The following is a 15,257-nucleotide window of genomic DNA, read 5'->3' as shown; positions in this document are numbered from 1 at the left end:
GCCGGGCGCGCGGTGGGGAGCGACGGGCCGCGTGAGGGGCCGCGTGAGGGGCCGCGCGGGGAGCCGCCTCCCGCCCTGACTGACCCGCGCCCGTGATTGCAGCTGAAGTACAAGGCGGAGGGGGAGAAGCGGAAGCACACGTACACCCTGGACCCCGCGCTGCCGCCCTTCATCCAGGCCAAGGTCAACGCCCTCAACCTGAGTGACGTGAGTGTGGGACCCGCGGGGGGTGGGGGGGGGGCGCCCAGGCCGTGACCCCGGGGCGCGCCGAGCCCGCTGCCCTCGGCCTGGAGGGGGCAGGTGGTAGATCCCTGAAATCTTTAAAACGACTTGACCGAATCTGGGCGGTCCCACGTCTGGACGTTTTAAATGGACTGTTCACTCCTTTCTGGGAGTCTAAATGGCTTCGTTACGAAAAATGTAAGAAAATAAAGGATTGCGTGCTTATTCTACAAAAGCTTGAAACTACAGAAATCTATCCAAGTAGAGCGGCCAAATAATAAACTACTGTTTCCTTTCTCCAAGTCTCATTATAAGGCGGACTGGAAGAAAACCCTTGCCAAGGGCTATGATTTGAGACCAGATGCCATTCCCATTGTTGCCGCAAAAAGTTCAAGGAATATCGCCAGTGACGTAAGTGTGACTTGAAAGCAGAAAACTCTCTTTCTGTATATTTTCAAAATCTTTACGTGGCATAGGAGGTAATAGGATCCGTATTAGGAAATAGGAAATATGTTTATATTATGGGTTTTTTTTTTTAACATCCTAAGTGCTGATGACTTTTTTTATATTACTTTAACATCTTTAGCAATTCAATAGAGTTTTTACAAAGAAGAAAATTATTTGTTTTAAACTAAGACGTAGTTGGAACTCTTCATTGGTATCATTGTCATTAACTTGGAAACTGCTTTTTATTTGGATTTTGTTTTCAAGAAAAAAAAGCCTTGGCATACTAAAATGTCACTAAGTCACACACACACACAAAAAAGGTTCCAGGTTTTTAAAGGAATATTCTTCTTTAATATAATTTTCACAAAGAAAAAAATCTGGTAAGATAGGAAGACCAGGAATAATTATAGATTAAGGGACAGGATTTTAGTTACTTACCTACTTGCTTACTTGCTTACTTTTTATTAATTAAGTTATAGTTTGTATATGAATTGATATAATACCTTGAGAGAGTAAAACTCATTCATTTGGAGGCTAATAAACTAATTTGAATAAGAGCTTTGCTGAAATTTACTGAGGATTATGTAAGCACTTTATAAAGTAATGCAAATTATTTGGAAAGAGATCATAAAACAACATACACCAAAATCCTTAATAAACTTTTTAGGAACCTTCGAGAATATTCAGAGAATCTGCTTATGAATGTGGTAATGTATAAACCACAAATTACCCCGTTTTTAATTATCCCCAGAGCATATGTCAAGACCCTCCATTAGAAATATTTTACTAGCTGTTTGTTTAAAAATATTTGAAAAGTTTAGATGTTACCTTGATTCAGACTGAATTTGGCTATTGCTTAACTTAGTATAAATTCAGTCTGTCACTTAAGCATTCCCTATGATTGATGCTGTCAAATTCTGTCTGCCTTTCTTTTTCATATAGTTCAAGTACAAGGAGGCTTATGAGAAAGCCAAAGGCAGGCAAATTGGATTTCTCAGTCTTCAGGATGATCCTAAACTGGTTCATTACATGAACGTAGCCAAAATACAGTCCGATCGTGAGTACAAAAAGGGCTACGAAGCCAGCAAGACCAGGTACCACACACCCTTGGACATGTTCAGCGTGACAGCAGCCAAGAAATCTCAGGAGGCTGTTACCAACACCAACTACAAACAACCCTTCCACAACTACACGCTGCTGCCTGATGCCTTGAATGTGGAACATTCCAGGAATGCAATGCAGATCCAAAGCGATGTATGTCATGGTCAACAGATTACTGGCATAGAATTCATTATCCATTTCTAACCGGTGGGAGGGAAGAACGAGAACTTGGCAATTCCATTTACTTCCTCTGAAACCTGGCTGGACTCGCTGTAATTAGAGATCCTCTCCAGATTTTGGAGTTTTGGAATTTCACTCAAAACTGAAAAACTAAGAGGTTCAAGTGGGTGCAATGTAGTATCTTTTCCAGTGTAGAATTATTTTACCCTTTCTCCCAGAAAGTTAAATTTTAAAAAGGAATTATTGGGTCAGGTTCTCCTGATCAAAACCACTATGAATGCAATCACTTTTTGTTTTTAAGATTTTATTTTTAAATAATCTCTAACTCAATGTGGGGCTTAACATGGTGCTTAGTTTTATACTTAGTTTTTATACTTAGCTTTTATACTTAGTTTTTATACTAGTTTTCATACTTAGTTTTTATACTTAGCTTTTATACTTAGTTTTTTATACTTAGTTTTTTTCCAAAAGATGGTAGGGAATAAAAAGGTAGTATTCTCTTCTTCCCCCCTCTTTTTCTGTTTTTTGTTTGTGTTTGTTTGTTTGTTTGTTTTGATAATGAGTAAATCATCTAGCCAAAGAAACCCAAACCTTGACTCTTTCTGAAATGAAAATTTCCTTTTTCATGGTAAAGAATCTATACAAATCAGACTTCACCAACTGGATGAAAGGGATTGGCTGGGTCCCTATCGAGTCCCTGGAGGTAGAGAAAGCAAAGAAAGCAGGAGAGATCCTCAGTGAGAAGAAGTATCGCCAGCACCCTGAGAAGCTGAAATTCACCTATGCCATGGACACAATGGAACAAGCACTTAACAAAAGTAACAAACTGAATATGGATAAGGTAAGAACTCACCCACCAGCCTCAGCCTGAGATCCCTAGCAGTGTTCGAATCCTTGAGCCCTGGCAGTGCCACTACAATCATCGTCAGCACTTTTCTTTATCATGGTCTTGGTGGGGAGGTGGTAGTAGTGGTGGTGGTGGTGGTGGTGGGAAGGGGGCGTTCTGTAACTTTCACCATGTCTAGAGAGCTCTCACATACACTGACCCTCAGGCTGTCTGTCTGTCCACACCACCCACACTGAGGGTGCAACAGAATTGCAAAATTCCATGTTGTGTGAGGTTGGGGCAAGATGACATTTGTTGCTTCAGTGGAAGAGGGATCCCTTGTTTGATGTTTTTTTTCCCCCTCATTGTATGTTCAGTCTCATCAGCCCATCTTCTTGTTAGGTCATTCATTTGCCAAAATAAGATTTACTCTCTTCTATCTTAGAGATGTGAGTGAGTCTCTTTCTCTCGGTAGCACTGTTACAAACTTGTCCTGCTGTATAGTCATGTGCCTATCTTCTTTGTTATAGAGGCTCTACACTGAAAAGTGGAACAAAGACAAGACCACCATTCACGTCATGCCCGATACTCCAGACATTTTACTTTCCAGAATAAACCAAATCACCATGAGTGATGTAAGTACATTACCAACAACAATAAACTGGGAGAGAAGGTTGGGGGGAACAAATATTTATGGAATGTCTCTTTTATATGCCAACCACTTCAAAATCAGGATTCCCATTCTAACCCAAATAACAAGTTGCTGGTGTTTTTCTATTTCATCGTTTAGAAATTGTACAAGGCTGGCTGGGAAGAGGAAAAGAAGAAAGGATATGACCTGAGGCCTGATGCCATCCCAATAAAGGCTGCAAAAGCCTGTAGAGACATTGCCAGTGATGTAAGTGCTTCCATTGGACTTCTTTAGGCTGAGAAAATGAGAAGCAAATGAGCCAACTTCGTGTGTGTGTGTGTGTGTGTGTGTGTGTGTGCGCGCGTGTTCAAGAGCTGCAGTCAACCCTACCCAGCATTGCTGGAACCATCATGGGTGGCACGTACAAGACATTTTCCTTCACCCAGTCCAAGGACCCTCTAATCATTTGTTCATTATTTGATGTAAAAAGTGACTGGGTCTTGTTAAAATAAATTGCTTTTCGAGTATTCAAATCATTTATAAGCAATTATGAGCAAGTATTGGATGCAGTCTACACATTTTACCCAAGAGACCCTTGATTAGGCTCTTTCCTGAATAAAAGATGCACCATGAGAAATTGTGCCTGTAGCCTATTCTGATGAGACAGCTGAGTGGAAAAGCTGTTTCCTAAAGCACCCTGAAACAACTTATTTATGCATCTCTTTGATTAACTCTGTGATCATTTTCTTTCCATAGACTCAAGTCTGGCAAAAAAAATTGAAGTAAAAAGATTTTGTTCTGTTCCCCTATGAGCTGTAAAACCATACACCTTTGACAAAGCTAATGGCATCTAATGAATCCTATTTTGTTCTTTTCCTTCACTGACTTCATCACAATGCTTCCTTCCCCATCCACAGTACAAATACAAGCAAGCCTATGAACAAGCTAAAGGGAAACACATTGGCTTCCGGAGCCTAGAGGACGACCCCAAGTTGGTGCACTTCATGCAAGTGGCCAAGATGCAGTCAGACCGGGAATACAAGAAAGCATATGAGAAATCCAAGACCTCCTTCCACACCCCAGTGGACATGTTAAGTGTGGTGGCCGCCAAGAAGTCTCAGGAAGTGGCCACCAACGCCAACTACAGGAATGTGATCCATTCCTACAACATGCTTCCTGATGCCATGAGCTTTGAATTGGCCAAAAATATGATGCAGATTCAAAGTGATGTACGTGACAGCCACATCATTTATAGAACATTTACCATGGTTAATAACGAATGACCCTAAGTGGTGACCTTTTGAAAATCCTGAAAGAAATTCATGTGTAATTTCCCATCAAGTTGCTTATTTATTACCTTAGATGGAATTTATTTCCTGTAACAAAAGGGGACAAACTGTAGAAACCACAGGCTTGTTTTGTACCATTACTGCTGTGAGGATTGGTGGATGCTGGATTCAGCTGGAGCAAGTGAAAATTTGTTTCAGAGAACACGTTGAAGGAAACGTGTCACTCAAAGAGAATCAGAAGCTTCTGATAAATGAGTAAGAGGAAAGTCAGAAAGTCTGATCATTTGATAGCTCCTGCCCCTCACTCCTAAGCAGCTTTCATTCTGCTACTTCTAGCTTTGCAATTGCCTGTATTACTTGCTGATGAAACATCGAAGAGGTGGAAGCTATTGGAGCAAATGTGAGGAAGGCACAGAGTAGAGCCAAGAATTTAGCTATAGAGGCCATTTGTTTGGCAGCTGGAAGAAGGGAATTTAAATTATGAACCAAAGGCAGGCTATGCCAAGCCTGGGTTTCTTTTCAGGAATGTAAGTGCTGAGCTCTTCATTGCCAGGGAGGTACACAGTGCCCCTATACAGGCAACCATGGTAGAGTTGTAGAGGAAAATATCAGAACTGAGGGGACAAAAATCTAAAATTTGCATAGAGCACCTGAGGTTTCTGGCAGATCCAAGGGAAATTGTAACCATGGTGGGTGATCAAAGCTTATATACAAGGAAAGAGAGAACCAGGATTCCAGTGAGTCACCTGTCAACCAAGGGAACTTGGGAATTTTTCTAAGAAAGGCCAGCATAGTCCCCTTTCTCAAGATAATAGTCACATGATAGCTAATCTAGTGGGTATTTCATAGCATTTTTTTCTTATGAAGGCATTGTGGAAAACGAATCACAAAGATATTACTATTTATTTTTAATTTCTCACGCAAGGAAACATAAAGATCATGTTTAGGGACAAAAAGCGTTGAAGTTGGATATACCGTTGGTGGAAAACTGAAGTGGAACTTAGGGAATATTGAATATCCACTCACTGTTCTTGACAGCTTTGATTTCTTCTGATCCCTGAACTCTTCCTCTTTTGCAGAATCAGTACAAAGCTGACTATGCAGACTTCATGAAGGGCATTGGATGGCTCCCTCTGGGCTCCCTGGAGGCTGAGAAAAACAAGAAAGCCATGGAGATAATCAGTGAAAAGAAGTACCGCCAACACCCAGACACTTTGAAGTATTCCACTTTGATGGACTCCATGAACATGGTTTTGGCCCAAAATAATGCAAAAATTATGAATGAAGTAAGTCTATCAATAATGTAATGTTTCTTATGTAACAGGAAAAATCCAGGCATTCTTGTATTTGGTCTACAAGTTTTGCTAATAGTTTTAGGGTTTCACAATTCCTGTTGATTCAGCTTTGAAAAAGGAACTTGTGGTTAAAAAAGATAGAAATTAGTCCTAACTTCTGGCCTCCCAAACGTTCAATGAACCACTCTGTCCAACAGACATAAGAAAATAAATTCGAATCGTTTCTTTTTGTGCAAATTTTGAAAAGAACTCTTGTTTGTCTAAGGTGAGGTTGAGTTAGAAGTACGTGACATTGAATCAGCAGATTGTTTGCCTGACAACAGCCAGATATTGCAGCCCACCCTGCTTCCTAGCTGCATTGATGGAATCGAGGAAGACTCCTAGCTCCCGTGGCTATAGCAGCATTCTGAGCCAGAACCTTCTCTGGGCAAACCATGAGACCAGTTGTTCTCTACAAGTAGTTCCTTGGATCATTAATTATTCCAGACTTTAGAAGAGCCTTACTGTATTTTTTAAGTGTATTAGCCATGATAGATACCAAGACCACAAGCACATCAACCTTGGCCTTCTGTTTTTAAGTTATAAATGATACAATAATTGCAGCAGCATTCATTATATTGTGTGGATCATAATTTGAATGTCATTGATGAGCAAAAAAGAAAAATTATTTGGACTTTAAACAGTTGCAGAAAATGATGATCCTACTTGCATGAGAGAGAGCTATATTATGTTAAGTGTCTGAGTAAATCCCTCGGAGTCTTCTGAGAGAGAAAACTGCATTTTTCAAGATAATCAATCTCTTTGACAGGGACTTTCCTAAAAGACAAGACATGGATCTCAGTGTCCCTTTTAAGATTTAGTATTTAAACTATCACAAGCTCACATTTATTTTTTAGATGTTAAACCTTTCATTTTTTTTTCAGTGTAATGATTTATTAATCATTTCGGAATAATGATGCCAAGATGAGAATCTTCATTCTCTTATTGCAAAGGTCTGGACATTATGGCCCAGACCTGCTGTGTGTCTTCAGGCAAGGTGCATTGCTTCTCTGGGCTATGATTTTGTCAACTCTGCGATAAAAGGATTCAACGGATGATCACCAAGATATCTCTCACTCAGTGTAGCATTTGCTATTTCTGTAATTCTCATCTTGGCATCATTTTAGTTTCTATCTTACATCCTCTCCACGATCTTGTTTGAATTAGCACCTTTTCATTGAAACTAAAAAAGTAAGATCTAGCTATTAAAAGTGCATAAGATACTGGTATTTATGTACAACTTTATGTATATATATATATATACATATATGTGTGTACACACACTAAATGAGCACCTTTTAAGATAGAAGTATTTAAGATTTAAATACTAACTTCCACTTTTTTTTTCTTTCATCTTTCCAGCACCTCTACAAACAAGCATGGGAGGCTGATAAGACCAAAGTCCACATTATGCCCGATATCCCCCAGATTATCTTGGCAAAGGCAAATGCGATTAATATGAGTGATGTAAGTATAATTCTTCCTGGTTTATTTGAACCAGTACAAATTGATTCATGTCTCTCAACTATAAAAGTGAATGTTTTGAAAATAAGAGTAGGAATCCACAAATGAGAATCTTTCTCTCTCTAATCATGTTTTGCTAAGAGCTGGAGCAGACCTGTGGGTGGGACTTAGGCCCAGCAGTTAGGAATTTGAAGAGCAGTCGGATTTTGTTTAGTCTCAAACTAAGATCCTTGGCAGGAAGAGAAGGGCTTGGGGGCCCCAAAAGAGAAAAAAAGGAAGTGAGATTCCTAAGGCCTGGTTCCTGGAGTCTCTCTACCAAGGCTTTGAGACCATCCTAAAGAAGGGATCTTGGGAAAAATTAAGTGGAAAAGGAATAGGAACATTTTGAAGAATTTGGGAATTTGGGGGAAAGCTCCATAACAACGAATGTTCAACACTTAGTGTTAGAAAATGTGTGGGTTTTTTTTACTTTCTTTTTTTTTTTTTTTTCACTTTCTTCCTCAACCTAACCGTTGTTGCTAGGAATCTCTAATCCTACCAGTGTTTTCTGTTTTCCTTGAATTACTCAGAGATTTGTGATTGATGACTTATTTTGGGGTTGTAGAATCCACACAGTTACAAAAATAGCAGTATCAATTGCAAAACGGTGAATTTTTCTTTTAATGTAAGAATATGGTTATTTTGTAGTCTTCTTTGGCTTTTAATTGATAAAGATGTATCAGTGAGCAGCTACTGGGCTTTCTCATTTTTATAGAGCATATTTATAACCTAATAGAGACTGTTCAGTCTTTTTCTGGTGGTTTCTTAAAGATATGCTTGGGTATGTAATAGACTTTTTTCAAACACAATTTTGTTATGTATAAGAACATTTTAGCCATCAAACCATCAGTGGAACATCTGAAAAATGGAAATGATGTCACAGTGCTAGTTTATTCTCTTCAAATAAGCTCAGGCTTTCCTATTTAGAAGACCATTATTCCCTTGCCTCTCTTTACAGAAACTCTACAAACTTTCTTTGGAAGAATCTAAAAAGAAAGGCTATGATCTCAGAACTGATGCAATTCCTATCAAAGCTGCCAAAGCCTCAAGAGATATTGCAAGTGATGTAAGTTTGAAGGAAAGCACTCACCTTACTGGTCCAACCCCCACCCCCAATTTACCAAAATAATAAGGGATGAATTTTGCAAACACTCAGTGGAAAAGATATGAGAGAAAAAGCATGCCTGCTAACAATGGCCTCCTTCTATTCTGTGAATGCCTTTTAGGCTTGCTCTTTTGTTTCCTGTTATATTTCTGAAAAAACAAAATGCTAACCACATTATGACACACATCCATGTGCTCCCTGGCTCATGAGATCTAGTGAATTTTCTTTGAACTCCATCCCCAAGGATATGGCCTACAGAAACCCAGAGCTCTCCACCAAACTTTCCTGGTGAAAGACGTGGGTGGTTTTTGCTTCCTGCCTCTTAGGAAGTATCCTCCTAGCAAGATATCTCATTAAATGGTGTGCTGGGGATGCTGATCTTTTGAACGTATGCTAGCTGCTTATTAAATAATCAGAAATTTTGGCAAGCCAGATATTAAATTCTTGGTGGCTTGACACCAGGGCTTTTCCCCTCCAGAGAGCTGGTGTGCAAGCATGGCACTGCCATAACATACCACCTGTATGAAACTCATTTCTTTCATGTGGTTGTTTCTGCAAGAAATCTTCTCATAGTGACCACTGAGTGATTTGGGGGTAAGGGAGGAACACATTTCAGAGGACTCTTTCCTTAGCCACATCCCACCTCCCCATCCCATCCCCCAGTGACACGTTCTCTCTCGTATTCTATGCCTGTTCTTCATCTTTCCTACCTGTCCATCCCTCTGCCACTACTGCATTGTCCTGAAAATCTAAAACTACTTTTTCCTCTGTCCTGGAGTAATTGGACTCCCTAAGCTCCTACTCCTGAAATTGCACACTTAAACTCAAGAGAGATAGGCCGAATAAGAAGGCTTCCATGTATCAAGATCTTCCCTCTGTAGAAAGAAGTTGAGTGATAGGTAGTAAAATTTTTTTCCCCATTATACCAATATAAAAAATCTTAAAGGAAAAAGGGGCTCCACAAATATAAAACTACTCTCCAGTGATACTGTGTATGTCGTAAGCTATTCTCTGCAGCAAAAGACTGGCTGGATGATTCCTTAGGGCAGCAGGAGACTGCTTAGAACATTCTGCTTTTTTCTCTTATTTGTTGTATTGTCACCTACTAAAAATCTCTAACACAACAGAGTTTGTATGGAAGTCAGTGTGGGGTATCATCATAAGTTCTGGGTGCTAATCCTTAGTGACCATAGCACATCACTCACTTCTCTGGGTCTCAGCTTACTCCTCTGCAAAATGGGGGCAGTAATAACTTTGCTATCTACCTCACAACATATAGTTGTGAGTATCAAGTTACACAAACAAGTGTGAAAAACATGTTTTGTAAACTAGAATTCTACACAAGTATTGATTTTATGAAATACAGAATATTGATACTGGAATGTTTCTAGTCAAGGGAATTGCTCTAATAAACTAATTTTTTCACAGTATAAATACAAATACAATTATGAAAAGGAGAGGGGGAAGATGGTTGGTTTCCGCAGCCTTGAGGATGATCCCAAATTAGTCCATTCCATGCAAGTGGCTAAGATGCAGTCTGATCGGGAGTACAAGAAAAGCTATGAGAAGACAAAGACCAGCTACCACACCCCTGCTGATATGCTCAGTGTCACGGCTGCCAAGGATGCCCAAGCCAACATCACCAACACCAACTACAAGCATTTGATTCACAAGTACATCCTCCTTCCAGATGCCATGAGTATTGAGCTGAGCAGGAATATGAATCACATACAGAGCGATGTAAGTCTCTCTTCTTCCTGGGTGGTGGTTGGATTCCTAGCATGGGAATGGAGATCAGTCTTCTATGCTATTCTTATGTGTCTGAAATGATAAAGGTAAAGTAATTGTTAAGATAAAATAGAATTTTTCTCTTCTTTTTATAGAATGAATACAAGCAGGACTACAATGAGTGGTACAAAGGGCTTGGCTGGAGTCCAGCTGGTTCCCTAGAAGTGGAGAAGGCCAAGAAAGCAACTGAATATGCCAGTGATCAGAAATACCGGCAGCATCCTAGCAACTTCCAGTTTAAGAAGCTGAATGACTCCATGGACATGGTTCTTGCCAAACAGAATGCACAAACCATGAACAAGGTAGATAGCCATCCCTCTTATATAGCTGTACGCTGTCCTTCCACACGGCTCCCAGCAAGGCAGAGCTAGCAGCCTCTGGTTTGTGTTTGGGAAATTTGATTTGGACCCACCACTTCCGGGCAGTGACAGTCCCAGAGCGTGTCTCTACATCATTTTCTTCTGTCTACTTCTTTTTATTTCCCCTGAACAATCTTTCCTTCTTTCCTTTTTTTCCCTTTCTTTTCTCTTTCTTCCTTCTTCCTTTCCTTATAAAGATTTTATTTATTCGTGAGAGACCCAGAGAGAGAGGCAGAGACACAGGGAGAGGGAGAAGCAGGCTCCCTGCAGGAGCCCGATGCAGGACTCGATCCCAGGACCCTGGGATCACGACCTGAGTCAAAGGCAGACGCTCAACCACTGAGCCACCCAGGTGTCCCTTCCCCTGACCTTCTAATTGAGTTAGGAATCTTCTGTGTTTTTTTGTTTTTTGTTTTTGTTTTTTTTTTTTTAAAGGCTCTGGATTATTTTTTTTTAATTTTTTTTTTTAATTTATTTATGATAGTCACAGAGAGAGAGAGAGAGGCAGAGACACAGGCAGAGGAAGAAGCAGGCTCCATGCACCGGGAGCCCAATGTGGGATTCGATCCCGGGTCTCCAGGATCGCGCCCTGGGCCAAAAAGGCTGGCGCCAAACCGCTGCGCCACCCAGGGATCCCTCTTCTGTGTTTTTAAATTATTATTATATTAACTACTTTTAATTAATTCTAAAAGATAGAAAATAACCAAAATACTATTTTTTTTATATCTGAGTTTGTTTTTAGTGTCTTTTCTGAGTCATATGCCACTTTAGTTCCTAAACTTAATCTAATTCAAATTTAGTGCATTCAAATGCTCAGTTACATTTTTTTTCTTTCGTGTTTCTAAAAAGCTATTCAAATTTCAAATGTCTTTTTTTTCTCCTAACTTCCTAGCACTTGTATACGATTGACTGGAACAAAGATAAAACCAAGATTCACGTGATGCCAGACACACCAGATATTTTACAAGCCAAGCAGAATCAAGCTCAGTATAGTCAGGTAAAGCTATATAAAAATTTGGCTTGAAGCTAATTAACCTTCTTAAATGATGTAATGATAAATAACTGATGTACATGCTGAAGCAATAGAAATCAATGACTCACACTGACTAGCTGGAGATGCTGCAGAATATGGTGGTTAAAAGCAAGGGCTTTAGCTGTGACTCTTCTGCTCCATGGAGGCAGGCACTGTGCGTGCCTGTTTGGTTTTTCTCAGTACTGCTTGTACTTGGCACAGAGTAGGAAATCAACAGATAATTGTTGAAAGAAAAAATTGCACCAGACAGACCTGATATGGGTTTTGGCTTTGCCATTTGTAAGTTACATCGTATCAGGTCTAAGCCTTAGTTTCCTCATCCCTAAAATTAGGCCCATAGTAATGCTTATGAGGTTGAATTATTATGAGGACCAAATGAGAAATTTCCATGTAAGGCTCTTAACACAGGACCTGGCACATAGGAAGTTCTGGGTGATTTCCAACTGTTTTTATTGTTATTCAGTTTTAACACACATGCGTCCATTCAGTGCATTTCATTCATAAAGTTTAATTCATCTGTTGTACCTCATAAAAGGCATTTCAGTATCTGTTATCACTTAGATAATCAAAATTTTGTTACCTGACTTTTTTTTTTTTTGTTACCAATTATTTTAACACCTGTGAGTAAAATAATGAGCGTGGACTATACTTGATGGCAGGGGGAAAGTATCTGATATACTTGATATGCCCAAATTGTGTCTGATCAGAAAAGCTACTCTAAAATTGCACTGTGTATCTCACAGCTGAGACTATTCTCAGAGCCAAAAAATTGAAGCAAGATCCTATAATGCTAAGTCACTGCTCCATAAAACAGCTTGATTTGTTTTTATACATATCTTTAAAGATAAGGTAGGTGATAGAATCTGACGTCTACTCTCTGGGTAAACATTTGTTCATTTTGTAATCTGTTGGGGTTTTAATATATACTGAATATATACTAAATTATAAATTTAATTTCCAGAAACTCTATAAACTTGGATGGGAAGAAGCTCTGAAGAAAGGCTATGATCTTCCACTTGATGCAATTTCTGTGCAGGCAGCCAAAGCTTCAAGAGACATTGTTAGTGATGTAAGTACTTGTTTGGCTTATTTTGATATATTTTTTACCTGAATCAGGTATCTTAATGCTGGTAATTATTTTTACAGGTTGGCCTTGCCTTTCAAAATGTAATGCCATGCCCTTCATCTTCTACCCATGCTCGTCGTTCACCGAAAATTTACTTTTCTTTCTTACCGATCCAGTATCGAAATAAGGGCTCCCTGAATAGAAGTTGAGTCAGAGGACCTATAAGACCCATTACACTAAGATGCTATGTTTCTTTTTTTTTAAGATTGATTTATTTATTCATTCAGAGAGAGCAAAGAGAGAGGCAGAGACACAGGCAGAGGGAGAAGCAGGCTCCATGCAGGGAGCCCGATGTGGGACTCGATCCCGGGTCTCCAGGATCACACCCCGGGCTGCAGGTGGCGCTAAACCACTGCGCCACCGGGGCTGCCCAAGATGCTATGTTTCTAGACCAGACAAAGAAACCAGAGATTTCAGTTTTCCCTTGCTTGCCTGAAAATAATTTCCTGTTTTCTACTTGTCTATTTTAGACAAATTCAAAGTGCCAGATAATAAATCAACCTCAACACCTGATGTTGATAAATTTTTATATGCACGTATTTAAAAATTAGCTGCCAGTTCTTTTTATTTAACCCATTCTTGCATCTACATAATTATAATAAATTAACTTGGGGCATAAAAAAATTCAGGAATTTTGGTTTAAGATCCAGAGAGCTTAACTTGCTGTTTTGTTATCTGGTCCCAAAGTTCATAAAACAGGGATATTTGTTCTCCAGTGGAACTTCTAGTTATGATTGGAAAGGATGGTCAATTTGGTGAATAATTTTTATAAATGTTTGATAGTCTGCATTTAGATAAACATGTCATTTTGTTAATTCTAAGAATCAACCTCAAAAAATTCAGAGGACTTTGGCATTTCAGAGGGAAACACTGTCTCTTAAATTCTTTAAAATGAGATGCGGACTTGGGATGGAGAAAAAGAGTGTCTAAAGGCAGAATCTGGTAATGAATTCTAAGAATATAAGGGAAGATTTCCTTTAAATCAATTAATTTGTGGCACTCTAGAAATGTTGGAAAATTAGATGATTTATTATTACTCACTGGCTTTCAGAGTATTATTTGTTAAATAATAAGTTCATTCCTTATTAAAATGAATCAACATGCTGAAGAATTACAGCAATAATGATGCTTGAATGTTCCTGGGGGAGCATTTAATGTTATGTAGTCTCCATAAGGTGAAGATTATTTAGAAATTGAAGAAATAGGGATCCCTGGGTGGCGCAGCGGTTTAGCGCCTGTCTTTGGCCCAGGGCGCGATCCTGGAGACCCGGGATTGAGTCCCACATCGGGCTCCCGGTGCATGGAGCCTGCTTCTCCCTCTGCCTATGTCTCTGCCTCTCTCTCTCTCTCTCTCTCTCTCTCTCTGTGTGTGACTATCATAAATAAATAAAAATTTTTAAAAATTAAAAAAAAAAGATTTAAGAAATTGAAGAAATAGCATCAATGACCTCCTAACTATACATTCGATGGCACCTAATTTCTTTTTGTGTGAAACCATTAGTTAGAACCTTCTGAAATCTTCCCTTAAAATTAACTTTACATGAACTTTCCCACCATTGTGGAGATTATATCTCCTCTCAGTTTCAAATGTTTTTTTTTTTTAGATTTATTTATTTTAGAGAGGGCAAGTGGGGGAAGGAGCAGAGAGAGGAAGAGAGAGAATCTCAAGCAGACTCCCTGCTGAGCGTGGGGTTTGATCATGACATGAGCTGAAATCAAGACCTGGATGCTTAACTGACTGAATCACCCAGGTGCCCCTCAAGTGGTTTTTATATTCTATAAAATTAAAGAAATTAGAGATATTTTTATGATTTTTATGATTACTTAATTTAATAAATTAGAATCATAGAATTTAGTTAGACAACAACATAAAGTCTATTTAATATGGTCTCCCATTCAGTGTCCTGCCTTCTCTCCATCTCCAACAAGTAATCATCTGTCTATGAACACTGACACGTATAAGAATTTTTGTGCCCTTCAGAGCAGGTCATTTCCTTGTTGGATCATCTCTCATTGTCATTATATAGTTCCCTATTTTGAACTTGAATATGTTGTCGATCAACTCTAGGTCTGTGTTCTGGAACATCACAAAGTAGTTTATTTCCTCTTCCACTTGATATCTCTACACATTACAATTTTTTTAACGTACTCTCCTTTGGTTTTAGTTCTATAAGCCCTTTAATATTTTGAATATTCACTATTTAAAAAAAAAAAACCTTCACCCTACTTGTGATTTTTTTCAGTGCAGCTCTCAAAGTACTACCCCAAACCTTAGTGTTTTCCTGTCACAAAAGGTCAGGCCAGAGTAAATGA

At 39.1% G+C, this 15,257-nt stretch overlaps 1 protein-coding gene across 22 annotated transcripts in view; it reads left to right on the top strand.

The window, feature by feature from the left end:
- Nucleotides 1–15,257, top strand: part of NEB (nebulin) — a 200,154-nt gene that overhangs the window by 54,705 nt on the left and 130,192 nt on the right. For all 22 annotated transcript variants that reach the window (XM_077861706.1, XM_077861712.1, XM_077861711.1 and 19 more), the window contains exons 39-52: nucleotides 103–207; nucleotides 526–633; nucleotides 1,612–1,923; nucleotides 2,585–2,791; nucleotides 3,307–3,411; nucleotides 3,567–3,674; nucleotides 4,325–4,636; nucleotides 5,776–5,982; nucleotides 7,393–7,497; nucleotides 8,492–8,599; nucleotides 10,067–10,378; nucleotides 10,522–10,728; nucleotides 11,678–11,782; nucleotides 12,780–12,887. In XM_077861706.1, coding sequence (XP_077717832.1) covers nucleotides 103–207; nucleotides 526–633; nucleotides 1,612–1,923; nucleotides 2,585–2,791; nucleotides 3,307–3,411; nucleotides 3,567–3,674; nucleotides 4,325–4,636; nucleotides 5,776–5,982; nucleotides 7,393–7,497; nucleotides 8,492–8,599; nucleotides 10,067–10,378; nucleotides 10,522–10,728; nucleotides 11,678–11,782; nucleotides 12,780–12,887 — 2,409 coding nt within the window. The remainder of the gene's footprint in view (nucleotides 1–102; nucleotides 208–525; nucleotides 634–1,611; nucleotides 1,924–2,584; nucleotides 2,792–3,306; nucleotides 3,412–3,566; nucleotides 3,675–4,324; nucleotides 4,637–5,775; nucleotides 5,983–7,392; nucleotides 7,498–8,491; nucleotides 8,600–10,066; nucleotides 10,379–10,521; nucleotides 10,729–11,677; nucleotides 11,783–12,779; nucleotides 12,888–15,257) is intronic.

Source organism: Canis aureus, chromosome 20 (genome assembly GCF_053574225.1).
Source record: "Canis aureus isolate CA01 chromosome 20, VMU_Caureus_v.1.0, whole genome shotgun sequence".
Classification (NCBI taxonomy): Eukaryota; Metazoa; Chordata; class Mammalia; order Carnivora; family Canidae; genus Canis; species Canis aureus.
The sequence above is the reverse complement of the archived record's forward strand: the minus strand, read 5'-3'. Positions and strand labels throughout refer to the sequence as shown.